This window comes from Phyllosticta capitalensis (assembly GCF_038381095.1).
Source record: "Phyllosticta capitalensis strain CBS 128856 chromosome Unknown BKA78scaffold_14, whole genome shotgun sequence".
NCBI lineage: Eukaryota > Fungi > Ascomycota > Dothideomycetes > Botryosphaeriales > Phyllostictaceae > Phyllosticta > Phyllosticta capitalensis.
The window spans coordinates 470966-496037 of NW_027117452.1; the positions used below are offsets into that span (position 1 = coordinate 470966).

The 25072-nt window shown below is 56.5% G+C and overlaps 9 protein-coding genes across 9 annotated transcripts; 8 read left to right on the forward strand and 1 right to left on the reverse strand.

Moving 5' to 3' along the window:
• Positions 1–602: 602 nt before the first annotated feature.
• BKA78DRAFT_300792 (uncharacterized protein) lies at positions 603–1373 on the forward strand (the record flags this gene model as incomplete). Its single annotated transcript, XM_066887288.1, has 1 exon — positions 603–1373. One exon carries the CDS (start codon positions 603–605, stop codon positions 1371–1373), a length of 771 nt encoding a protein of 256 aa, XP_066738312.1.
• A 2267-nt stretch (positions 1374–3640) lies between these two features.
• BKA78DRAFT_300793 (uncharacterized protein) lies at positions 3641–5406 on the forward strand (the record flags this gene model as incomplete). Its single annotated transcript, XM_066887289.1, has 6 exons — positions 3641–3891; positions 3952–4115; positions 4343–4417; positions 4438–4547; positions 4571–4669; positions 4747–5406. 6 exons carry the CDS (start codon positions 3641–3643, stop codon positions 5404–5406), a joined length of 1359 nt encoding a protein of 452 aa, XP_066738313.1.
• Positions 5407–7434: 2028 nt separating this feature from the next.
• On the forward strand, positions 7435–7836 carry BKA78DRAFT_300794 (uncharacterized protein; the record flags this gene model as incomplete). The annotated part of the gene is made up of 1 exon (XM_066887290.1): positions 7435–7836. One exon carries the CDS (start codon positions 7435–7437, stop codon positions 7834–7836), a length of 402 nt encoding a protein of 133 aa, XP_066738314.1.
• A 6546-nt stretch (positions 7837–14382) lies between these two features.
• On the forward strand, positions 14383–14854 carry BKA78DRAFT_334318 (Cyanovirin-N; the record flags this gene model as incomplete). The annotated part of the gene is made up of 2 exons (XM_066890188.1): positions 14383–14515; positions 14667–14854. 2 exons carry the CDS (start codon positions 14383–14385, stop codon positions 14852–14854), a joined length of 321 nt encoding a protein of 106 aa, XP_066738315.1.
• A 287-nt stretch (positions 14855–15141) lies between these two features.
• Positions 15142–16818, reverse strand: BKA78DRAFT_334319 (esterase-like activity of phytase-domain-containing protein; the record flags this gene model as incomplete). Its single annotated transcript, XM_066890189.1, has 3 exons — positions 15142–15540; positions 15579–16062; positions 16118–16818. The coding sequence occupies 3 exons, from the start codon at positions 16816–16818 to the stop codon at positions 15142–15144; spliced, it is 1584 nt and encodes a 527-aa protein (XP_066738316.1).
• A 317-nt stretch (positions 16819–17135) lies between these two features.
• Positions 17136–17985, forward strand: BKA78DRAFT_328824 (acetyltransferase, GNAT family). Its single transcript, XM_066889625.1, has 2 exons — positions 17136–17803; positions 17853–17985. Exon 1 carries the CDS (start codon positions 17226–17228, stop codon positions 17778–17780), a length of 555 nt encoding a protein of 184 aa, XP_066738317.1. The 5' UTR covers positions 17136–17225; the 3' UTR covers positions 17781–17803; positions 17853–17985.
• A 376-nt stretch (positions 17986–18361) lies between these two features.
• BKA78DRAFT_357940 (uncharacterized protein) lies at positions 18362–19634 on the forward strand (the record flags this gene model as incomplete). The annotated part of the gene is made up of 2 exons (XM_066892326.1): positions 18362–18373; positions 18432–19634. 2 exons carry the CDS (start codon positions 18362–18364, stop codon positions 19632–19634), a joined length of 1215 nt encoding a protein of 404 aa, XP_066738318.1.
• Positions 19635–20953: 1319 nt separating this feature from the next.
• BKA78DRAFT_364113 (uncharacterized protein) lies at positions 20954–22347 on the forward strand (the record flags this gene model as incomplete). Its single annotated transcript, XM_066892511.1, has 1 exon — positions 20954–22347. One exon carries the CDS (start codon positions 20954–20956, stop codon positions 22196–22198), a length of 1245 nt encoding a protein of 414 aa, XP_066738319.1. The 3' UTR covers positions 22199–22347.
• An 895-nt stretch (positions 22348–23242) lies between these two features.
• BKA78DRAFT_357942 (uncharacterized protein) lies at positions 23243–24316 on the forward strand (the record flags this gene model as incomplete). The annotated part of the gene is made up of 1 exon (XM_066892327.1): positions 23243–24316. One exon carries the CDS (start codon positions 23243–23245, stop codon positions 24314–24316), a length of 1074 nt encoding a protein of 357 aa, XP_066738320.1.
• Between the last annotated feature and the right edge of the window lie 756 nt (positions 24317–25072).

Sequence of the window (25072 nt, forward strand, 5' to 3'; positions counted from 1 at the left end):
CACCCACTGACACAGCATCTGCCTGCACTAATTGATGCGAAGTGTTCTTTTGCATGCCTGTCAGAGCGGAGCTTTGGGCAGTCACTAGAGATAGCTCCAGTTCCGGGCGTTCCACAGCCCTAAGAACAACCATGGCCTGGACTCAGCAAGCGCAGCAGGGACCGGGTTTTTCTCCATACTATACACCACAGATGACGACCAGCCGCACTCAGGCTTTGGGCTGGCTCGATTGGTTCATCGACACAGAGTACCGCATGCCCTGCTCACGACGACTAATATGCCTCCGCCGTCAACGATGACGATGAGCTGCCTCCGCACCTGACACCAAGCGGAACGGTTGCGATGCTCCAGGATTCCAATGTCTCGTCCTTGAATCGCAGGGACGATAAATCCAAGCGCGACAATGTCAAGGTGCAAGACGCGTGCGCATCAAAAGCTCAGGTACGCTTCTCAATCCTCACACTACCACAGCAAGTCGCTACAGCTACGCCAGAAAAAGCGCGCATTCAAACTTTCGCTGCTCGAGCGTCAGCGCTCACACCGAAAACCGGCGTCTCTGCAAGCCAATGCTCGAACAACACCATCAAAGGGAGGACGACAACATGGCTACTTTTTCAACTCCCTGCAAGGAGCAGCAAAGCAACCCAGGCTCCTCTAAGACGATGGGGATGTACCCGGACAGCATCTCCTCTTCTGCGGCGCATACCAGCGCCGAGCGCGGCGCGGTGTTGGCCTATTTTTCTCTGCGGCTAGAGCTATACGCCTGCTCTTCGATTCATACATATTGGGAGAAGGCTGCGATTTTAAAGCTAGGCGAGAAGGGATACACAAGCGCAACCAGGCGTCGAGTGCAGCCTTGGATCCTGTGCAAGCCGCCACTCACGGCCACGAAGACGCCCGAGCGTGGCAGAGATAAACCGCTACAAGCTCTTCGATTTGCCACTACCGAGGCTCTTCGCCTTGGAGGTATCCACGCAGGACAAGCTTGCTGTCCATCAGTGCTTCGGTATCTTCTTACACCGCATTACTGCCCCTGGCAGAGGTGGAATAGAAGAGACGGACTTAACCGCTTTATTCCCTACTCTGACAAACCCGACTGCTGGAGTTGGAGTAGAAGAGCCAAGCCTGGGAAGGATGGCGCATGCGGAGAGGCAGGCCAGTGCTTGGGAATACTCAACACACACCGATCAGTGCGTCATTTAGCAGCGACCTCAAATTATCATGTCCAGACAGTGGACATTCCGCATGTAAGGTTTGCGAGGGCAAGCCGAGACCCAACTACCGCCCGTATGAATCTTCCTCTTTTGGCCATCATGAACTCTCAACCAATGCTGGTCCAATCGCAGAAGGATACACCGGTCGCATCGCAGTGAAGAGCTTCCCGAGAGTGAGCATTTGCAGGCTTGTTTGATTTGCGCTGTTCTTGGATTGGATCGGCAGCTCTTGGAGGACGTCCTGGGCTGATGGCAATCTTCGCCGTTCCCCTCGCAGCTTTTTCCGCAACGATAGAAGTAGCAGCTACAGCGTCTTTCACAACTTCAAGGATACAATCAAAGAGGAGATGCGGAGGCTTGGGAAGGACAGCACGGTGATGAAAGTCCGCAGCTGGATGGGTAAACGGACGAGTTCCTTCTGGAAAGACATTCGAAGTCTACTCGCAGCATCGTTGACCTTCAATCAAAACTGATACTCATTGCTACAGAGCCACGACTTCCCAGAAACTTCGCCTTTGTCGCAGCGTTGCAAGACCGAGATATCCTTCCAAACAGCTGGACGGTACCATAAGTCTTAAGGCGGCTCGCCGTAGCGATAGTCCTGCGAGCGCCGCGAAGTACTACGTGTCGACGGGGCCATCGCGCTTGAAGCTAGACAGCCGCAGCTCTCTTCACTCTTTGGTACCGAATGCACGCCGCCTGAGGTCCTCTGGCACCTGTTGACGAGGGAAGGCGAATGGAGTAAGGCTTTTCGTTGTCTGGAAAAGAGGTTACGCGCAAACGCTTGAGAGATTGGCCAGAGCGGCTGGCTTTGCAGGCGACGACCTGACAAAGGAGGTGCACGGGGAGGGAGGCTGAGTGGGCGGCCGTACGAAAAGGGTTAGCCAGAATTCTGCAACTTCAAACGTCTGTGGAACTTTGGCCGGAGAACTTTTTAAAATACCAAGATACATGCACATGGGGGGTCACAGGGGTAGGGACAGGGGGTAAGGGGGCGGTATGTCAGTGAAATCTATTTTTTTCTCGACAGTGATGATGTAAGCACCAGACCGCCTATCCTGACTCTTCTCCCCACCATGCAGCTGCTGCCCGCCTGCCTGCCTGCCCATCTGCCCGCCTGCCAGCTTGCATCCGACCGACCGCAAGCCATCCTTACCATTCCATCTGTGCCATATCATTCGCTTGGGAGTCTTTGATGGAATACACATTGAGAGAGGCCGGAGATAATGACACCTTCATTCTCACGCAAAAATCTAATCCTTTTGGACCGCTGGATGGCTTGAGAGGAACGCCAATCGCTTGTCATAAGGCTTCCAGGACTTCGTTGTGACACGCTCAGAGACAGTCCACCAGTCGACGTCAACTTGCGCTTTTGGAGCCTTCCTACTTCTACGACTGACTGTCCAACCATGATTCCCGAATAGCCTCCCGATCCACCAGAAGATCGTCTACAATACTCTGGCCGTGTCCCATTCCCTCGTAATCGTTGTCCGCTGCTCCGGATTATGATGCGTGAGGCTTGCCCCGACCCGGGGGTCTCTCTGTAGGAAAGGGAACGAGATCACCTGGAGTTGTTTCTCGTGGAAGTGTGATGGGACGTAGCGAAGCTTGACGAAAGGGCTCGCGAAAGAAGGCAGCTGGTCAGACGTCGGTCTCTAGACTGATTTCAAACATTAGCAGTCAGGTTTCGAAAGGGTGTCGAGAAAAGGTGTCCTGACTGTATGACACCATGGTGTTGATGATTGCCCGCCTCTTCGTTTGGCTGCTCTGGAGAAAACATTTTGAGGGTATCGAATGTAGAAGAATGCCTGACTGAAACAAGCATTTTTGGTTGTTAAGAAAGCACCCGAAGCATCTGATGCAGCTCGCTGGTGTTGGACGATGCCGAGCCCTACATGTCGTGTTCTGTCAAAAGGAAGACACTCGGCTGCAAGAGAAGCGCATGCTAGAACAGTGGATTGCTCCCCTACCAAAACACGAGACACCGTGGATTGAAAGACCAATGTTGGTCCAAAGAAAGAGTCGTTTCCAGAACGATCATGAGCATGAGCAGACTACATTGACCTGCCATTCCCACGTTCAGAAGTTGCAGAACTAGCGAGTGAACAGCAGGCAGCGACGTCATTCCGCTTTCAGCCTAGCGTTGCCTGGCGCTACGGCTGCCCTCACACCTTTGTTGACGTGCCGGAACAAGGTTGATGCGGAGTTGCGCTGGTGGTGAGGAAGTGACTCTCGTCGCCGCCCTCTCGCTTAACCCTGACTTCCCACAACCTCAACACCATCAAATCATCATTTCTACCACTCCTCAACCACAAAACGCGTCTCAAAGCTGAAATTGGTGAGCACCCACATGCAAAGCCCCTTCCCACAACAAACCGCTAATCCACTCGCCGATTCCAGGTCTCAGCATCACGTGGCTCCTCCACATGGCCACCGGCCTCCTCCATTGGCTACAATCGGAGGGGGTGCCTGCGTGGCCCGAGACTCTTCACGCGCTGCCTTGCGTCAGCTCGTGCCAGCTAGAGCACTTTGGCCAAAACGTTCAGGTCGGCCTCTCAAAATACGCATTGCGTGACCTTTGGATCAGCGAGTGGGCGCAACGCCGTCGCCCAATCGTACTACTGGTTCTTCCCTCTGCCCGGAACATTTCACTGACTGAACTCGACTTCTGGGCACTGTAAGCTCAACCGTTCAAGCCTCATCGTTGCATGCTGATTCAAGCTTAGTGCGCCAAAAGACACTCGGTGGCGCACACCTCTACGTGCGCTCCTCGACTGAGAACGGCAAAAGTCGCTATCTTGGTCTCCTGTGGTCGTCTTTCCATCGATCAAATCAACATCCCAGGGGACCCATTCATCCCTCATGCTCGCATTGCACAGAAGTTGCAGGCCATGGGCCTTGGTACGCGGCTCCCCTCCTTTTACTTGTGCTCCAGCTCCAGCTAACCTCTAAGCAGACGTCACCACCAAGGCCTTCTGTCTCCATGTCACACTGTCGTTCAAGAATCAACTTCTGAGGGATCATATCCATCTCTCACGATCGCATTGCACAGAAGTTGCAGGCCATGGGCCTTGGTACGCGGCTCTCTCCTTTCACTTCTGATCCAGCTCCAGCTGATCTCTAAATAGATGTCACCACCAAGGCTGTTGGTCTACACATTACCCTGTCGGTCAAGAACGCTGCGACCACGGACCTTGTGTCCAGTGTGTCACACACTTCGCAGGCTCCAAACACATTCCCTGCGAGTTGATCACTCCTCCTGAGCGCAAGCAGGCCTGTGAGCCATGCAAAGACGCCGAAAAGAGGTCCTCGATGATCACAGCGCCTCGTGCCGTCAGTGCGCTGCTTCAAACCAGCAATGTTTCGCTGGTCCGCACCCGGATGCTATTCCACGTCGCGCGACCTACACCCCACCGCCTGGCAAGAAGTACACCAAGACAACGCTCATACGGAGGGTAAGGAAAAATTGCTCGCTCAGGAGGAAGGAAGACGAGTAAGCGCCGTATAAGTCCTACTTGAACGCGCAATGGAGAGTATTGCGACCCGTCGAGGCAGTCCTGCCCAGCATGGGAAGCCCGAAGATGAGGTTCAACAGCTATGGAGGAGTCTATCGGTAAGTCCACAACAACCTCTGTCTCCGTACTTTGGACTGACACAAGTGCCAACAGACTACTACAAAGAGTCAGTCCGTGGCAATGGAGCTGCTCCATGTCCATATTGGCATTGGAGAAACTCTGATTTCAGAGTCACTGGCCCGCCGCCTCTGGAGCAAATGGCTTCACGGCCGGCCGGCCGGCTGGCAGTCGTCCACCACACCCTCGTCAAGCGTGGCGCCAATGATACCATTGAGCCTCATCCTGACTTTCTTGTCCGCTGGGACGACAACATCAGCGACCACTTCAAGAAAGGACGCCGTCCACGCCTTGGCCACGGCCGGGGAAGCGACATTCCTAGCCTCAGGCCTTGCGCCCGCGTCAGCTTTCCAAACAGAGATGACATCCCCGGCGACCACTTCAAGAGCTTGCGCAAGGTGAAGCACCAGCGCCGCCAGGAACGGCGCGACAGGCTTCAGGACAAAGAAGGGGATGGGTTCCAGCCAATTACAAACACAAACAGCAAGGGCGAGCAAGCCAGCAAGCCCCGCCAATTTGTGCATCCGACTTGGTGTTTGGGCTCGGCCTCGCATCACTAGTCCGGGGATTCCGATTTTTGAGAAAAGGCAGGAGGGAGGAGCTGGACAGGGTTCAAGCGGCGACGGTGGCTCCGTTGAAATCAGGGTCTCCAACTGGCTGGCGGACTGCAACATTACCATGCAAACCAACCAATCAATCTTACAAACAACCCAAGTGTCCTGTGTCCTGTGTCCCGACCGCGTCGTGCAAGGAGTTGAGTAGGTAGCCTCATCGTCACGAGCTGCGGAGCGCAAGCCTGCGCCGGCTGGATGTTTCGAAAGCAACTCCCTCTCTCTCCCTCCCTCCCTCTCTCTCAATAGGATGTAATTGGCGACATGCCGTTCCCAAGCAATCCGTTCATGGTAAGCTACTGCTGTTGCTTTTGAATCACAATCGACACGCTCCGCGGTGATGAGCGGGCGGAAAAGTTTCATGGATCACTGGGCATGAGAGACCGAAGACGCTGATGCATAGATCGCAGAATATTGAGAACCATTACCTTTTCCGGCTTCCGCATACGGGCATGGTCAACGAGGACGCCTTTGAGAACTGCGGTGACGTCTTCAAGCAGAGACAGACATCCCCGCGGAACATTGGGCCTGCAACCGAAAAGATTATGTCTCCGACTAGGAGTAGCTTGGTCACTATGCCACGTTCACCTTGGGCTTCTGCTTTGCTCACAATGTTGGATCTCGCAAGCTGTGCAGATAGAAGAAGACGCGGGAGGATGTATGTGGGGCATGGAGAGGAAAAAGAGGAGAGCTACAAAGACCAATAAGCCGCGCAGAAGAACAACGCAGCGGCGCAACCAGCCTAAAAAAGCATTCACGACGCTTCCAGCGGCAAATAGAGCAGCATTACCAGGTACTTGTGTTTGTCGACCTACGAGTCGTGAGGCTTGCAACAGTACGATTGGGGATGACAGTATCTTGGCTGAATCGAACGCAAAGGGCGGACAGCATGCCCACTGCAGTGTGTGGATAAAGGGACGAGACGGTCAAGAGTAGGTGCGAGCAGAACTGTCTGTCCCAAGGGGCATCGACACATTAGAGGAAGAAGGAACTCAAACAACACGCAGCACCCCGCCTGAGCCGTAGCCAGCAAGATGGCCGTGTCTCTTTCGCTCCTCTGACCATTGCCTAGGTCCCAACCAAGACGCCGGGTCCAACGCCATGGTTCCCAGCCCATCAACTTGGCCATGGTCGCTTGGAACGAGGCAGTCAGGCAGCCGCAAGCGCGGTGCGGAGACGTCTGTGGGGTCGTTTGGAAAAGAAGCGTGCATGGCGTACTACGGCCCAGGAGGCCAGAGGAAGTGGAGTGTTGCCGATTCTAATGTATGCGGTATGGGCGGGCGTTCTCACTCGATCTAACAGAGTGGCTAGCAACGTACTAGGGAAGCTGTCAGCAGACGGACAATCTGGCAGGTACGGATAGCAGGGAGAGCGCGGAGAAGGGAAATGTCGACGAGCAAGCGGACGAGGCTGCGAGAAAGCGAGCAGCGAAATAGACATCGGCGGCGCATTCGAGCGCCAACATGCAGCCAACTCATGACCTCTTTTTTGCAATTCATCTCGTTCCGGGACTGTGTGTGCGAGCAAGTGACGTTGCGCCTGCTTTGTGGGAAGACAGGCTGGATGACAGCTTGCGTGCGTGCGCGTGTTGATTGAGTCGTCGTCATTGCTGATGAGCGGTTTTAAAGCACAGTGGCAGCGTGTCCGGACTGCGTCGTCGCCAAGTGATGATACTTCGAGAGAATCCCACTGCTATGGAGGAGGATTTTCCCCTCCACGAGGTCTCCGGTCCTAGAGAGGTGGAATTGCGCAAGAGTGCGATCGAAGCTTCGCTCGTATGGCGGTGCTTTGGCCAAGTCAGATGCAGAGAGATGGCGGCATGCTTTGCGGATGGGCAGGAGAAGTGGAGGATTTGGTAAGGAGTATGGAAAGTCGACTGGTGAAATTTGGAAGATGAGAAAACTGCCACCCTAGACAGTTGTCAAAGCAGGGCAGGCGGCTCTGTAGAGCATCGTGAGAAGCACCACTTGCAAAAGGATGCCGCCAACTAGATGGAAGCTGCTCGGCAGCCGTGCCATGTTCGCCTTTGGCTTCCACTTTGCTGTTGCTCTTTCAGGCTATGCGAGAAGAGCAAGAGGGGGGGCCAGAGGTGATGGAGAGGACAAAGAGGTTCCAGCAGCGCAACCAGCAGCAAACACTTGCCCACAACACGGCCAGGAGCTGACTGAATACTTACCAAGTAGCGGCAACAAGCACCTCTCGCCTCTCGCACCGCGCACAAAAGCAGTCAGTTATACCTCCCCCACCGCGGCGCCCAACTCGCCCTCCAACCACGCATCGCCACAAACCCGGCGAAGCGGCAACGCCAACAAAACCCGCTCGCCCCCCACCCCCGCTGCCCCAGACCAACCCATCTCCTCTCTTTTCATACTAACCTAGCCATGCCGGCCCGCGCTCAAGCTGGCGGGCGCGGCGGTAGCCAGGTGGCCCTGCACTGCATAACGCGGACGCTGACTGACTGGCGCGGATCGCCTCCGGGGGCTCTGATGGTGCAATTTTTGATGTTGCGGTGTTTTTTCGTCGATGGTTTTCGCCTTGCGCGGGACGTTGAGGATGAGGTTTGAGCACGGGGTTGAGGTGCTGAGGGCGTGTGGGCGTCCTTGGTGGCCACTGATGGCAGTGGCAGTCCTTTGCTAGAAGATATGGGTATCCATATGTGAGGCATCGTCGCGCGTCTTTTCCCGTCAATGGCGAGGGTATACTTGCTTGCTGTGCTGCTCGCGCTCGATGAACCTGCCAGAGGTGTTGAATGCAAAGGGGACCAGTCGCCTTGCTGACGCCTCGAATGCTGGCGTCCGTGTGCCGCTCTCTGACGACGCAAGAACGCCACACTGCGCCATGGCATTCGAGCCAGTGTCCCTGAGATGCTATGAATGACATCGAGACGCCGTGAGAATGACATCGAGACGCCGTGAAGAGGACTTGGGTCCATTGGGACGTCGGGTGTGTGTACACCATTGGGCGACATTGCGTCCTCCCTTGTCCTCAACACCACACACAACATCCATGCTGAACAAACCGAAGGGCATCGCAACACATCGACCACGACGACAACCCACGACCACCGTGCGCTAGCGAGTAGTCTGGCTCATCCGAAGCCGAGAGAGAGGAGAGAGCAGAGAGCAGAAGCCAAGCAGCACCCAGCAGTCACGACGTGCAAAGTTGTCCGACTACCGCAGCCCAGCCGTACGTCTCCAGTTGTCTTCACATTTGCTGCGAGCGTGCGTGCGTGCGTTCGTATCCCTCCAACCTGTCTAGCTGCCACCAAGGCATAGACAAATCAGGCCCGCCAAGCAGCGAAGGCGACGTTTGAAGTTGCTGGGTACCGTGCTGTACGCAGTCCCGTCGTCACAACAAAGCCAGCAGAAAGAGGAAGAAGTACTAAATCAGACAACAGAGGAAACGGAAACAAAGGCCCACGCCACGCCGCCACGCCGTCCACACACCACCCTGCCGACGGGAGCGACTGCCGACCGATGGACCGCCGATGGACAGACAAACTGGGTCCCGTCGACAGAGCACACTACTCGGTCGGTCGCCAAGGTACAAGCACGACGTTCAAAGTTGGGGCGGCGCCGAATCAGACGGCGGCGGCGAAACCACCTTACTGGCGGGCCAAGTGCACGTGCGGTGCGGACCGATTGCCATGGCAAAGAACAAGGGACAAACGCCGACGGAGAAGAAAACGAGGGGCCCGGTCTTGGCCTTGGCGAAGATTGCCGAATGCTTTTTCTCGAAAATGGGAGGATGGAAGATGGAGGTGTAGAGTTTGAAGGAGGATAGAGTAATGGAAGATGGAGGTAGGACGTGGGTAGAGGGAGAGAAGAAGGGATGAAGAAAGGAATTACCCGCCTGCCTACTTACATGCACGTACATTATATATCATCTACTCCTGCGCGCCCCGGGCGTACAGCAGACTCGTCGGGCGTCGTAACCACCACGTGAGCGCCCACTGTGTATTACATGTCCTAAAGCTCAGCCCAGGCTGACTTCCTACTAGGCACATGTACCATAGGAGGCGTGTTGACAATGCCAGACAGCAAAGCGCCATTCTCCCCACTGACTGAGACCGACTGACCGACTGATAAAGAAGCGAAAGCGCAAAACAAATACAAAGACAACCACGATGGGAAAGACGCAGACTACAAGACCAAGACGTCATCAAGCGCACGCACACATAAAAGGCAGCAGCTGCGCAGCACAGCGCGACGGCCATCTTTCAATCAATCGACCAGGCTGGTGTCGAGGTAATGAGCGACGTGCGAGAAGACTCATCACAGTCGTTGACCTATCCCAGCACCAAAACCCGCAGACTTGGGCGTGAAGGAGATGCGCGTCGCAAACGATCGGGAGGCAGGCCTACAGGTGCGTCTGATGGGGGGGTGAGAAGGGGAAAAAGGCGGCGAGTGATGCGGGACATTGATGAAATGGCTACTGGAGCGCGCGAAACCCACCCGAGCTGAGGGAGCGGAGCTGGTGATGTTTGGCGGTCTGCCCAACTCACCCCAGCGCCATCAGCATCACCGTCATCTCAAAACATCTTCACTAGTAAGAGATGCGGTACAGGCGGCTCAAAAGGAGGAAGGGAAAAAACAGATAGCAAGTGTAAGAAGAGAGAAGAGAAGAGTAGAGAAGAGAAGAGAAGAGCAGAAATGAGCAAACCCACCTACCTCACAGAGCCTCCTTTCCTTGACACGGAACAGGACAAACTTACCTACCTTACTTACCCACCCACCAATCCATCCGTCCATCTGTTCGATCGCTCCCTCCCTCTCTCGCAACCAAGCAGCCGAACAACCAACCAACCAACCACCGCCATCAGCTCGGAGTACTTACCTGCGCACATACCGGCAGACAGCAGTGGTAGTAGTAGCAGAAACTCTCAGCCGCCGCAAACAACCATGCAGCCTCCCTCGGTGTGGCACAGTGGCAGTGGCACAGTAGCACAGCAACTGCCGCGGAAATACGCGGGGAATAAGCACGACAGGGGTGGGTGGGGTTTGCTTGGAGGTGGAGACTGGAGACGGCCCTGCATGGCGCGAGCGTGCGATGCGTGTGGCACAGTCGTCGTACTCGTTCGTCGGTCAGGCCGAGCGGGTGGGTACATACTAGGTACTGTAGGGGTAGGTTGGGGCCCAGGTGGACAGACAGACGGCGTGGAGAAGGAGAGGAAAGGAAGGAAAGACGAGAGGGTTGTGCGTGGATGGATGGCCAGGAAAGCAAAAGAGGATAAGGAAAGAGAGGAGAGAGGTAGAAGATGCGAACAGAGCCCGCCAGCGTGCTGACTGTGTTGTGGTTCGTCTGGCAGAAAAGCAGCCAGCCAAGCAGCCAGCTCCACCACCAGATCTCAATCTCTCCCGCACCCCATGCACGCACACCTCGCCTCGCCTCGCTCGCCCGTCCATCAGCCATAGTTACCCCACGCGGCAAGACGGCCGCAACTTCGCACGTAGCAGAATGACTCTACTCCACGTTTGCGATAATGCAGTGGAGCGGGCGGGGGCGGCGGGGCGGCGTGGTTGGCCGAGGGCGCTGGAAGGATCGAGTGGCGGTCGTTTGCCTCTGGTAGGTAGACGAGGAGGAGGCGCCGAGGCCAATGGTTGTGTGGTGGTACAACGGTCGAGAGGAGGTTGTTTGGCTGCGGAGGTTTGGCGTTTGGTGGTGGAGCTGGAGGTGGTCGAGTTGATGACCGCTGTGCTTTTTCTGTAACGGCCTTTTCCACTCGTCTTTGCTTTGATGCTGCTCCACACACATCCATCCCGCAGCACGCGGCTCTGCAACGCCAGCAGCCAACGGCCAACTTCAAACGTCGCAACATGACTTGCATGGCTCGAGGGCGTCAGTGGTGGCGGATTCGCAGTGACGTCAGCAGGGACTGCACAGACACGCGGTGAAACAAAAAAGTGGCAGTCCTCTAAGTGAACCTACACCTGATTTCAACCACCACGCAACGCAAATTTTTAGGAGAAAAAAGAAGATTCAGAGTCCTTGATGGTTACTCTCTAAATCTACTTCAATCCTTAAAATTTGCGTGTGAGTTGTGAGAAAAGACTGGGAGGGCACATTGAGTACGTAAGCAGGACTGCCACTTATTTACTCCGCCGCGTGACAGAGTGGCGCGGGACGAGGAGGGACGTCGGCTCGAGGCACCAGGCAGGCCAGCAATCAGGCGGCGGTGGACGAGTGCTGCGAGGACCAGCACCAAGCAAACCTCTGGGCAGAATCGCACTCGTCGGTCGCATCATGTCCACGAACCAGACTGCCAGAAGAAGAGTCGGCCGCAAAAAGGCAAAGGGTCTCCGAGATGTAGGCAAAAGGCTGACGTCAAACAGACGGGTCGATCTCCCGTCCCGCGCAAGGGCGACCCGGCAGACGCCTCGCCACCACGCAGGACGCTGTACAGTACGGCCGCCCGGCGATTTGCAACTTCAAACGTAGACCCGCGACTCGAGGTGCCGGTGGTGGGTCCGCGGATGGTGGTTCGAGGCGAGGTAGGAAGACGACGGACGTCGAACAAACGAGAGGACCGCTGGAGCTGGAGATGGAGATGTGGGAGGACAGACGCCGGGGGTTGACTGGGGTAGAATCGAGTCGAGAGCAAGGCCATGACATGGCTTGGACAACCATCTGCGTCGGCGTCTGCTCTTCAGATATGGCAGCCTCAAGACGGCACGGCACCACCGTCTCTTCTGTCGCACTCCGGCCAAGTCCACAAGCTCTTGCACCGGGCCGGATGCGCCGGTCATGTGCCTGCCTTGAGGCCTGAGGCTGCAACCAATCGTCCATGTCGTATTCGAGGCTCGCCATGACTGATGGATTGCTCGCAGATGGACATGGTTGTCGTGTCGTCGGCGGCCATCGTATCCGTGCCGTACCGCAGCGCAGCGCAGCGGAACGCAGGCGTCGCGTCGGTCCCTGGAATGCCGCCGCCAACTCACCCAGTCAACATCTTCAATTCATCAAAAGAGAAGAGAAGGAATCGACCTGTTGCTTGGCGGCATCGCATCGCATCGCATGGCGTCGCTCGCACAACGTGGCCACATTGTTCCAAAACTCTTGGCAAGTCGCCGTGAGCTGCCGTATCCAACGCGTCGGGACAGAGGGTGGACCTGACCTCACGGATGCCGTGGGGCGGAGCGGAAGACCAGGAAAACGCCGAGAGGAGAGCGTCACCTGGACTGATGGGATATGTAAACACCACAAGGGGCGTGGGGATATGCAATGGACGACTGCACATGGCTATCAGAGGAGCCCCTGATTGCTATACATATCCATACAACAAACACCACGACGATACCGACGCAAAACATGCTCACCCCTCGGCCGCCAATCGCCATCACGTCACTCCGTTCGTACTGGGCTGGCCAGAGCTCCCTTCTCCTGTCAATGTCATAGCTCCCACCCCAATCCGGATAGCTGATGGCCCCGCCCCCTCATCTGGCGCGCCTCGCCTCGCCGCGTCTGACACCACACCACATCTTGTCCTGTCTGTCTGTCACGTAGGCAGGAGTGAGTGTGTTGCCTCAGCAGCAGCAGCATCCAGCAATGAAGCAGAGGAAAGGCAAACCACTCGACGACCGCCAGGTAACTTTGCGTTGGCAGGATACACGTAACTAACAGACGGCCGCCAAGCGCCACCCGCGAGCCTTGAAGCAGCGTCTACGGCGAGGCGTCCGGCGCGGTGCGGTGCCGTGCCGGCCCGGCCGCCTGTTGACAACCTGGGTACGTAGCTAGCTAGTCAAGTAGCTAGGTAGCTTACCAGGGGCCATCTCGTCCTCAGTCCCTTCTTCGGGCGTACCGGTATGTAGGTGAGCAACAGCGAGCAGCAGCAGAAAGAAAGAAAAACGGCAACCCGCAACGAGCGCGGCGTGTTGATCCATCCAATTCCATCTGTTGACTGGCGTCTGGCGTCCCTGAGCTGCAGAGCGCATGCACGTCAAGGTGTTCGACTTGGCGTCGGTGGCTCGCTTTGGCTCCACCCAATTGAATTAGCCTCTCATCACTCCTGTACATCACCGGCGGCGGCGGCGATCCCACGGCCATTCTGGAAGCATTCGAGCATCCCTCCTGTGGGCGTGGGTGGCGTGGCGGCGCCCCGCACTGCAGCGGGCATGCTCCCCAATCCCCATGCTACAACAGTACGTACATGCATGCCCCGAGACATGAGGAACTGCAGACCACCATCCAGATGTCCTTTGGCGGACCCGAGTCGACGCCATTGAAACAAAACGAAACAAAAAACGCCGGAGGAGCAGGAACCCCCCGCCACAGGCGCCAATTGTCTGTCTGTACAGTACATATGTCCTCGTCATTGCGTCGGCGGGGTGGTGGGATGGATGCCTTGCACGAGAGCTTGAGCCTCTCGACCCCTCGTAGGTAGCCTCCCTGCGTCAACAAACCCCTCGCTCGTATTCTGCGTGTACTGTACAGATACACACGCACGAGCTCTATGCTTTCTTTCTGGCTGGCTGGCTGGCTGCTGCTGCGGCGGCGGCGGCTCCCTGCATCCACTCCACCTAGGTAGTCGGCTCAGAAGCATTTGCCCTGTTGAATGGTCTGTTCGTGAGCCATGTTTGGAGGGGCAAGGAGGGGCAGGGGGAGGGAGGGAGGAAGGGAGCTACGGGCCTCGAGTGGTCTGGGTGCCACTCATCACGAGCTACCTAATGTACCTGGTGGCGGTGCCTGCCCTGCCCTGCCCCCGGAAACGACTGACTGGTGGTGGACCTTCCGGAAGCTCCTGAGGCTGACCTAGGGACTGGGTCTGTGGGGTGACTGACTGACTGATGGATGACTGAACGGCAGCGAGCTCTATATATACAGTCCACCTCTGCCCTCTTCCCCCCTCCCCCTTCCTCCAACCAACCACCCTCTCACCAAAGCACAACAGCACACCCACCAACCAACCTTTTCCAAACACCACGCAACATGTCCTTCCACCTCTCCGCCGAAGACATTCGCATCGACGACAACCACATCCTGCGCGCGCGCCTGCAAACCGAGAGCGGCGACTGGAACGACGCCGAGATCGACCTCGATCAGCACCTGGGCAACCAGGATGGTATGTCTCCTCCCTGCCCCTCCACCTCTCCTTCACGCGACCTACCCGCTCTTCCTACCTAGCCGCTCCCTTCCCTTGCTATTCCCATCCGCTCCCCTCGTCCTTCCTCTACGCAACCTACCCGCTCACTCGCTAACCCTCCTTCATATAGGAATGATCCACTGGGACGGCGCCAACTTCAGCCACAGCGCGGAAAACGTGACGTTCAGCATCGAGGGCGGCGGCTCGGTCCCCGTTCTGCGCGCGTTCCTGCGGTCCATTGATGGAGAAGAATTCTCGCGCGATGTCAACCTCAGCGAGAGGATTGAGAACCATGATGGGCGGTTTGTTTATGTTTAAAAAGGCTCCCGCCCAAATACGAGGAGGAGACAATCAGATACAGACAGGGGGCTCAGGAACATGGGGGGGAGCGAAGGAATGAGGGGGTAGGCGGCATGGGCGGTAGAGATGCACGACATTGTCTACCTACAGTACCTGCTCGGTCAGTTGATGGTCATGGCTGAAAAGGGGACTACTACACTCCAACAATCAAATGGATTGAACTCAACACCACCATACATGCATCCCTTTCTTCGTAGTATCGTGTGTCTACAAGCTTCCATTGTCTACCTACTACAACTACCTTCTTACTCCCCACAGTCCTGCTCCGGCAACCCCACCCGAAACACCAACGCCTGCGTGTCGACGTCGGCCCCGCTGGCATCCGCGTACCGGAAGCCGCCGAACCCCATGTGGCCGTCTTGCGTGATGAAGTCGTTGTCGCTGACGGCGAGGATGTAGTATTCTCCTTCTTCATCTACTCCCTTCTCATTATCAGGCTCCGGCTTCCCATCCTCTGGCTCAGGCTCCGGCTTCGCCTCCGCTGGCTCAGACTGCGTCCTCGCCCCCTCCAACACAGGCAGCACCACCACACCCTCCCACTTCTCATCCAACAGCCCCGCATCATCGCCCCGGCCATTCCGCAACCCAAACCGCGCCAGCTCGCTCTCGACATTAAAGTCCAGCCACGGGCAGTACAGCGCCGCCTGCACATCCCCCCCAGCTTGCCCTTATGCGGCGCCACGGCGCCCCCCGCCGCGTCGACGTCGTTTGCATCCGGCAGGTCGAGAATATTCGTCGCGTCGCCCACGTCAAACACGTCGAGCTGGCGGTAGCGCGAGCGGCTGGCTGCCTGCGCGCGCCCCGCGCCGCTGTCGCGCGCTAGCACGAGGAACTGCGTGGCGCTGAGGGCTAGGATGGCGGATTGTGCCGCCACTCTCTCTTTGCCGTCGGCGTTGTCGTAGAGCGGCAGCGCGACGACGTACTCGGCGATGAGGAGCGGGGGAGAGACGGAGACGTCGTATTGGACGAGGCGGGCGTGGCGGGCGGTGCTTTTGGAGGCGCCGCCGTCTTGCACGAGTGCTGATTGTAGCAGGGCGCTGAGGATGCGGCCGCTGGGTGAGAGGGTCAGCCCTTCGAAGCCTTGGTTGTTGCTGCGGCCGGCGGTTGGGTCCGTGGGGTGGGGGAGGGCCGAGGGCGCGAAGATGGGCGGCGAGGCGGCGGAGAAGCTGTTCACCATTCCATCAGCTCCATGTGTAGTAGACTGGGTAACAGGAAAAGTACCTCTCACTCCCATTCCTCGTCGGGATATACGCGTCCGGCGGCCGAATGGCCTCGAGCATCTCTCCCCCCGCCGAAAACTTGTAAATGTACGGCCCGTACTCGTCGCTGACCCAGAAAGATCCGTCGGCATTGACAACCAGCCCCTCGGCGTCCAGCGCCACGCGCCGCCCGCCTGGTCCCTCGCGCCCAAATCCATCCCCCGTGTACGTCGCGACGGGCAGGTCGGGGAAGCCAGCAAAGGTCGCCGCGCCCGCCGCGTCGGCGTCCAGACCCGTCAACGGCGCGCCGTCGGGGGCAGTATACAATATGGAGTCGAGGTATTCGAGGACCAAATTGGGCGGGGCGGGATGCAGCGGCGACGCGCTGGCGTTGGGGCAAAAGGACAGCGCAAACTTGTGGATGCGCGGGGCGTAGTTGAGCGTGCCGTTGGTGTTCCAGCCGCGGTCCGGCGCCGCCCACAGCACGCCCGTGTAGCGCTGCGAGGAGGCCGACCAGGCCCAGCTGCCGGGCGCCAGCGCGACTGCCGACCCGATGCTGCCCAGCGTGTCGCCGTACTTGTCGCGCGCGGACGAAGGGAGCGAGCCGAAGCCGGCGAGGCTGCGGTACGTGTAGGTGCGGTTGGCGCATGTGGTGGTGTTTACGGCGGCATGGCAGATTGCTGGAGTGGCCAGGGCTAGGAGGAGAAACGTCAGCATCGCCATCAAGATGTAGATGGGGTACGTACTCGTCGAGGAAAAGAAAGGTTATAAGGTTTTTTGCTCTTCAGCTGGGCGGCTCATGAGGCTCGAGTACACGCGACGCTGCGCGGCTGGGGTAAATACGCGTCGGCCAGGCGATTGAGCATGTTGTTGGATGCTGTGCGCGGATTGGATGCTGGACCGTGTGGGGGAGGCGTCGAGTGTCTCAATGCGGCTGAGATGGGGCTGATGGTGGTGGTGATGGTGGTGGTGTGGTGTTGAGGAGGACGAGGCAAAAGGTCGAATTCGAATTCGCATTCGTATGCGCGACGCTACGACAACCTACTCCATCTCGTCACCCACAGGGCGCGCGCTCTATTAAACACCACGACCTCGCCCAAAATGTAGGCTCACCACCACCGCAATTCAAAATGACCGTCTCCAACACCCCCACGCCCTTCACCATCCATCCCGCGCGCTCCCCCCACGACGTCGCCGCCACGGCCGCCCTCTTCCGCGCCTACCACGAGTGGCTGAACATCGACCTGTCGTTCCAAAGCTTCGCCGCCGAGCTCGCCTCACTGCCCGGCAAGTACGCGCCGTCTGCCGGCGGCGAAATCCTGCTCGCCCGCGTCGACGACGAGGTTGTCGGCTGCATCGCCCTCCGCGACGTTAGCGGCGTCGTTGCCGACTACACCAGCCGCAACGGCAGCGGCAGCGGTCGTCGCAGCAAAATCGCAGAGGTCAAGCGCCTCTACACGCTCCCGGCTGCCCGTGGGCTAGGCGTCGGTAATGCGCTTGTCACGGCCGTGATGGACGTCGCGCGCCGCCGGGGATATGACGAGGTGCGCCTCGACACGCTGCCGCGCATGCCGGCGGCCATTGCGCTGTATAAGCGCGCCGGGTTTGAGGAGGTTGACAAGTACTACGACACTGATCTGGAGGGCACCATATTTATGGGGTGTGTGTTGGATAAGGAGGGGTGAGGGAGGGGTTGGTTATGCGGTAGGTGTGTACTTGGACATCTTCCAAAGAATTCCTCTAAAAATCGTACACAGGAAGTATCTTTACCTGGGTATATCTGGAGTCCTCAGCAGCGTATGTCGCATCTGGATAGAAAAATAGACTCGAGGGCGACCTTTTGCTGAGATGTTCCCGATTGGGCTAGTGCGTTGCGCCTGCCTCTTGCCAATGTTGCTGCTCCGACTCTTCTTCTCGTCAACTCCACGACCTCTCCTCTTCCTCTCTGCCTCACCTTGCCTGTGACGACTTGCATCGTCTGGGCGCCTCTTCTCTGTCGCGTGTGGACTCTGCGGTGAGCTTCGCGGCGCGTCGTGCACCTCACATCGTCTCCTCCTGCGCCATTGTCACGGGAAGAATTGTTTCTCTCAGGATTCCTTCTCTACGGCTTGTAGGCGCTGCATTGCATAGCTCGCGCGCCTCGGCTTCTCCTCCGACTCTTGCGTCCTTGTCGTCTGTCGAAGAATCGCGGGCTCAGCCTTCACACTCGATGTGTTTCCTCTAAGAGACTTTCTTCTCACACGAACCCTTCCAATACCGGGCCACAATGGATCCAATGGTGAGTGGCTTCCTATCGTTGGCAACGATGGACATGCGCTGAGCTTTGATATCTTCAGCGATACTTTTACTTCTCGGCCGAGTGGGATGAAAATTACGCAAAATTCGTCAAGGTCGAACAATACGCAGATGATCCTGACGGCCAGCGATGGGATCCTTGGTATCGAGGTTACGCAGGACCATGGGTCCCCCGTCGAAAGCATGACGTTCTTCGATTTCTCGACTTGCCCAAGGAGGTCCGATTGCTCATTTATGAGTTGATATTTGGCAGCAGAATCATCTATCTTAACTGGTATGATTCTGTCTATCAGTGGAATGAGGGAAGACGCTTTTTCTACTCAGCCCCTCGCATGGCTGCTGGCTTGATCGAACCGCAAAATCATCTCAGACTTCTCGAGGGCTTTCAGCAACCCGTTACCCAGCTTCCTGGCTTCCCGCCGCACCCGGACTTTCCGTGGGTCCAGCTTAGCCTCCTGGGGACTTGCAGGCAAATATACGAGGAGGCCAGGGAGATCCCATTCAAAAAGAACATCTTCGTCGCGCTTAGTGCGCTGCCTTACGCCGCCTTTTGCAACAAAATTTTTCTGCCTTTGCAAACCTCCTCAATCAAGTTTCTCACGATTGTCATCAACGCCGGTTTCCACGTTGGTCCAAACTTGAGACACTGGTATGATAGGCGCGTTCAGCCTCTCCCCAATTTGACCAGTGTTCTTTTCATCACGCGGATACGCATCTACGATGATTTTGACTTTGACTTTGTGGACACGGCCGGACCAAACTGGTGGACGGCTCTCTCTGGCTCTGTTCCAATATCTGCTGAGCATGTCCACAAAATTCCAAACGTCTTCCGACTCCTCGCCCATTCCAACAGTGGCACAAGCTACGAAGTCTCTGTCGATGACAGTGAGGTCGAATTCTTGATCCAGGATCGAGACAAAGTCACCCGAGACCAACAATTCAAATCCATACTCCAAGCATACGACGATGAAAATGCCGCGGAGCTGGACGAGGAGGGATTTGTGCATGGAAGCCAAGAGAGATTCAAACGGTGTGTGCTGGGACTTTTCTCGCTGAGGGAGGTCCACAAGGAGATCTACAAGGACGGGTTCCGACGTCGACTGGACGAATCGCCAACAAGTGATGCTGGAAAGCCAAACGTCACCTATCCGTGGGAGGTGTCCGATTCCGACTCAGGTGCTGATGATGATGATACTGATGGTGATTCCGAATCCGAATCAGACGATGAACCAGACGAAGAGTAGGGTCGATGAGGGATTGATCCTTTTCACACTGATATGGGATCTTCAGAGGAGTGTTTCTTGCTACATCGCGCTGCAATCGGCATTAGCGTCTTCACATATCAGAGTCCACGTTTTGCTTCGATAACTCAATCTGTTGATGGAGGGGAGAAAACTCGGCTTTTTCTTGTTTGCATCAAGTTTCGAGCACGGCGAGTACTGTGACGGGTCAATCGCTCGGAGTCAATGGTAGAGTAGCATGGATCGTAGGACAAGTTGCTCAAGTCGAGGAGTGGAGGAAGGGGTCGTGGTATCTATGCAGGACAGCTGCAAACATGAACATGCTCATGATGATTCAACAGCGCTACAATACAAGTCCTCAACCAGTTGAAAGTCCTCCATCTGCATCGCGGTCCCGGGGCGAAGTGTGAGGAAGGAGCAGGTGGTGCCGCTCCTGCCATTGCGGTCGCAAGCAAGAGTCGCTCTCCAACTCCACATCTCTCCTCCTCAACACCACAATCTCGCAACCCTCCATCCCCACCGCGAGGAATCGGTCAAATCTTGTGCGCTTTCTGTCCAAGCCGCTCGGCACGGCCTTTTCATCCGCTCTTCTTGTCTGCCTGCCGCGGCGGCACTCGTGTCTTCCCCCTTCAACACCACGTCGACTCGCGTCTTGACCACGCCGGCCTTTCCGCTTGCTTCCTTCTTCGAGACAAACATCCGTATCTCTTTTCGGGCTGCCCATTTCACACAGCAGACCATAAATCCCCGAACTCCCAGGCGGACCTTGCCATAGCGCGAGGCAGAGCGTCTGCATCAAAGCCGCAGCCATTTGCCTTCTTGCCGCGGCAACCTCGCAGTCCTCACCATCCATTCAGGCAACCAGTTCGTCCAACATCTTCAAATTTCGACTGTCCCGGTGGAAAACAGCCTCACAACTTTGTCGTGCGATCTCCCCTCGTCGGTCGACCAACCGAGGGACTCGAGGAACAAATACCCGACCTCTTCACAGCTTCGACATCGCGACACCCTCGCTCGTGGGATTCAGGCGACGCGTCCACTTTTCGGTAGCTCCATCGGTCGCGGCACACTACACCCTGGCGCTCTTCGCATCCTGTCGGCTTGACAGCGAATCTACCTCAACACGCTCGACGCCCGTAGACCACCAGGTGAGTGAGCAAACTTCCTCCACGTATCCAGTCGACTTGCTGACATCTCTCGCCCTCCAGTCACAAATGACAGCCTTCTGACCTTGCATGACCGAGTTCGAAAGCACCTGGTGAGCCTTCAATTCTCCGAACCCACTTCGACTGTGCTGACAGGCATCCTCTAGACTCTTCGCAATGGACGACTCCATACGTGCCTCCCCTGCCGCGCCCTCTGATCGAAGCCCTTCTCCCGACTCTTCGATTCCTCACCACATGTCGGAGAGCCAGCAAAAGCCCTTCCGTTTACTCGACTTGCCGCTGGAGCTGCGTATGCTCATATACGAATTTGCGCTTGGACGACGCATTCTCAAGTTTTCAGATTCGGGGATCTGGTGGGGAAAGCAATTTCGACTAACGGCACGCCCTCGATTATGCTCTGCTAGAAAAGCTATGAGGGAACGAATCCATTGTCCTCGAGTACGTGAAGAGTACTTACCGAATTTCAAACTTTTGGAGTCCTGTCGGCAAATTTACTACGAGGCCAGCCCTGTTCACACCTCAAGCAATGTATTTCTCTTCGACGACCCTGCGCTCTTTCTCACGATCTGTGTTCGACACATGCCTTGGACACAGGCGTCCTCGTTGAGGTTCCTCACTCTTCGGATGCCAGTGCACTATATACCATCTAGGTTTCGCGGATGGGAATATGAGAAATGCGATATGCTTTTCCACGACCAAAGTCCATGGCATCATCAATTTTGGGGACGCACAATGAATGGCCTTAAACGGGTCCACATTGTTGAGTATCTCACGCCGACCTCTCTGGAGATTTCAGATGATCACGCAGCCTACTGCTGGGCTTACGATCGAGACGAGGACCCACCCAAGGATAAAGCATACATCTGCGCACAAAAGGTCCGAAAAGTTCCGGCATCTCTACGCTACCTTGCAGCATTCAACCCGGGCGTCAAATTCTCAGTTTCAGTCGACGACTTTGGTATGAGGAGGGCGTACACGTTCGGAGCTTGGCTGAAGAATTGGCCTAAAGAGAACAGAGTGAATGAGTATAGAGAAGGTCTCCAGGTCCAAGCCGATCTGGGTGATGAGGATATGCTTCGTCGTCTGAAGCAACAGTGGTGCCTCAAAAGTGACGGAAAACATGGCATCACCACTTGTCAGGACTGTGCGAGGTCAGCAATGATGATTCAGGAGTTCAACCTACGACCGACCGATAAGAGAATCTTCGTCCGCGAGTATCTTCGGCGGTTGAATGAATTCAGGACCCGCGGGCCCGAATCACAGGAGCTGGTCCCATGGCCGGACTCAGACGAGATTGATGAGCTGGTAGACGGTGTGGAGGAATATGAGAACGACAATGAGAATAAGGATAAGAAGGACAAGGCGATGGAAGAGGGAGATTCTGGTTCGCCCGAGCTTTGAGACAGAGTCGACTTGGGAGGTTCGAAAGAGACCGAGTGTGGAGCGGGAAATTTTCGAGTACGACATTGTTTTTGATCATTGCTCTATTTGCAAGGACAGTCGCGAGGTCCAGGACAGGGGATTTGCTTTCAGGTCAGGGTTATCCAAGCATGGGTGGAATCACAGATTGAAAATCGGATTTGCTTTGCTATCTTCAGTTGCTTGGACCATCCTCTCTGCGCGTCCAGATTCGGCTTAGTGCCGCACTAGTAGTATACATGTACATTTTCCATCTGCTGAGTCGTCCACTCTTCACCTCACCGACCTCTCTTCCTTGACCGTCTCCTCGGTCCTCGACTCTTCGCCTTGAATTCTGCGCTTCTTTACGTTGAGCCTCCTCCGAGACCGCAACCGTTCATCTCTCCTCTACACCCTGAGCATCCGCTCGTGCTGCATCCTCGTCTCGCCGTATACTCCGCTCCACTTTGACCGTCCTCGTTTTCTACGACTCACCACCATCTCGCCGTCTGTTCTTCATTTCGCCAGCTGCTCTTCAGCACGTTGAGCGTCCCCTCGTCGCGCAATTCTTCATCTCGACATCTCGCGTTCTTGCACACCAGACCAGAGTCGTCGAGTGTTTCTTCATCGCCTTCAGGTAAGCTGCGCGATGCGAATATCCGCTCGGCTTGCTCACGAGCGCTTTGTTGGTGTTCCTGACTGCATCTCAGATACTGGACCAGACAGTCGCGTCAATACGACAGTGTTGAACGCGTCTACCTCCCCACTGAGCGTCTACATCATCTCGCGCGTCACGTCTCACCTTCTTTGACTCTTTGGCTCTCTTGCGCTCGCTGACTCCCGGCGATCGCCACTCGCGCGTTTGCCCACATATCTCTGTCTGTCTAAAGATAGTCCGTCGCAGCGACTGCTTTGGCTTCTCGAGGTACCGGTGACTCAAAGAAGTGTCAGAGGTCTGCCTTTTCTGGTGAGCTTTCTGCATCTCGTCTTTTGATAGACGGCTGACAACTTCAAGGTCTCATACTCATACTTTCCAAGTCTATAAAGATGTCCTTGCCGTCATTGCCGTCCTTGCAAGCCATGTGGAGGCGAGAGATGTTTGGTCTCCCAACGCCCCGGAAACTCACCAACTCCGACTTCTTGCATGTCGACAACGCACACGAGGAGACGAGTTCTACGAGCCAGGAGAATGCAACGCCCCTCCTGCTTACCACCTGCAGGACTGCGGGAAGAATCCCCAACCGTACTGCCAGAAACAAGACACGTCCCCTCCTCCGGCTGCCGGCTGAGCTTCGTCTGGCGATATGGGAACTGGTCTTGGGAGACCACCACATTGTACCCAAAGCCCATACCGACGGCAGGCTCACCGTCTTCTGCTGGCCATGGACCAGCGACTTCGACGACGACCCGCCCGAATGGTACGAAGAGGCAGTTTGGCACCGCCACCGCAATCGGGTCCGCCCCAGCAGATACGACGTCCAGCCTCTCCGCCTCGACCTCCTCCTCACCTGCAAGGCCATCTACGAGGAAGCCAGAGACATCCCGTTCAAAAACAACAACTTCGTCTTCACCCGCAACTTCCACCTCCACACCTTCTGCCACGTGACGTCGCTCGAGCAGCAAAAGTGGCTGCGCACCATCACCATCCTCTACCTCGCGCAGGCCAACTACGGCAGCGGCGTCGGCAGCTGCGCCAGCGGCTGGAACATGGCCACGATCGCCGCGCCGCCCTTCACCAACCGCCTCGACGTGCACTTTGTCACGTACATCAAGGTGCGCAACTATGTGCGCGGCGAGCCCTTTCGGAAGATGGGCATGAGTGAGATTGACAAGGTCGAACGCCCCGAGATCATGGGCGTCGCGAGGAGTTTTGCGCGTGGACATCCGGAGACGAAGTTCAAGGTCTCGATTGATGTTGACAGTGCGTTGATTCCTTTCTATTGCAGGAAGTATCCAAGGAGGAGTAGGGGGAGGTTGGAGGTTTTGCTGGGGGTGACGGAGGAGGAGCGGCGGGAGTATGTTGATGTGGTTACGCGGATGATTGACGAGGAGGACGAGGAAGATGAAGATGAGGAGGATGAGGAGGATGTGGAAGTTGAAGATGAGGAAAACGGAGACTAGGCGTATGACGAGGACGCAGAGGACGAGGATGAGTGACCAGTATTCCCTCGGCTTAAGAAGAGCACGTCTGGACTGGGAAGCGGATGACGGGCTGGACGAGAGCAAGGTACTGGGCTTGTCCTTCCACTGGATTTTTGAGGGGGTTGTATTGACAGAAAGGACGACGGCAGATATCCGACATTCGGACGGCATATAATGTCGCAACGTCGACTACGCGGGAGCAGCAAGCGATGGTCTGGGGAGCAAAAAGGCAGTTGTATAAGAGACACGAACCTCCGATAAAGAGACTAAGCTTCAGCTAGTAGCCAATCGAACTGGACAATTCTCGCATCCAAACCGTTCCTTCACTTGCAGTCTCCCGGCAACTACCATTGCTACAGCCGTGTCTTGATCACGCCTTGTTGACCAATTTGGCGCTCCGAATCTACGTCTCCAGGCAAGCTTCTCTTCTCTCGATTCCGGCGACGCAACACTGACAGTTGACAAACCGCTTCCACCATCTTCAGCTCCAACACGCACGCCCTCCTTCCTCGAAAGCTCCCACGCCAACCGTGAGCCATGTACCTCGAGTCTCCCACCTTGCACTGCTGCGATGCTTGCTCCTGCCACCAGACGACTGGTTAAGGAATGATTCTGATGAGCCGCGCGTGGCGAGGGAAATGGTGGGAGACGGAAAAGTGGCTCGTTCGGTGGACTGATTCTTGCTGATTCGGGGAATTGATCGAGACTCGCTTTGCCCAAAGGAGAGCAGCAGAG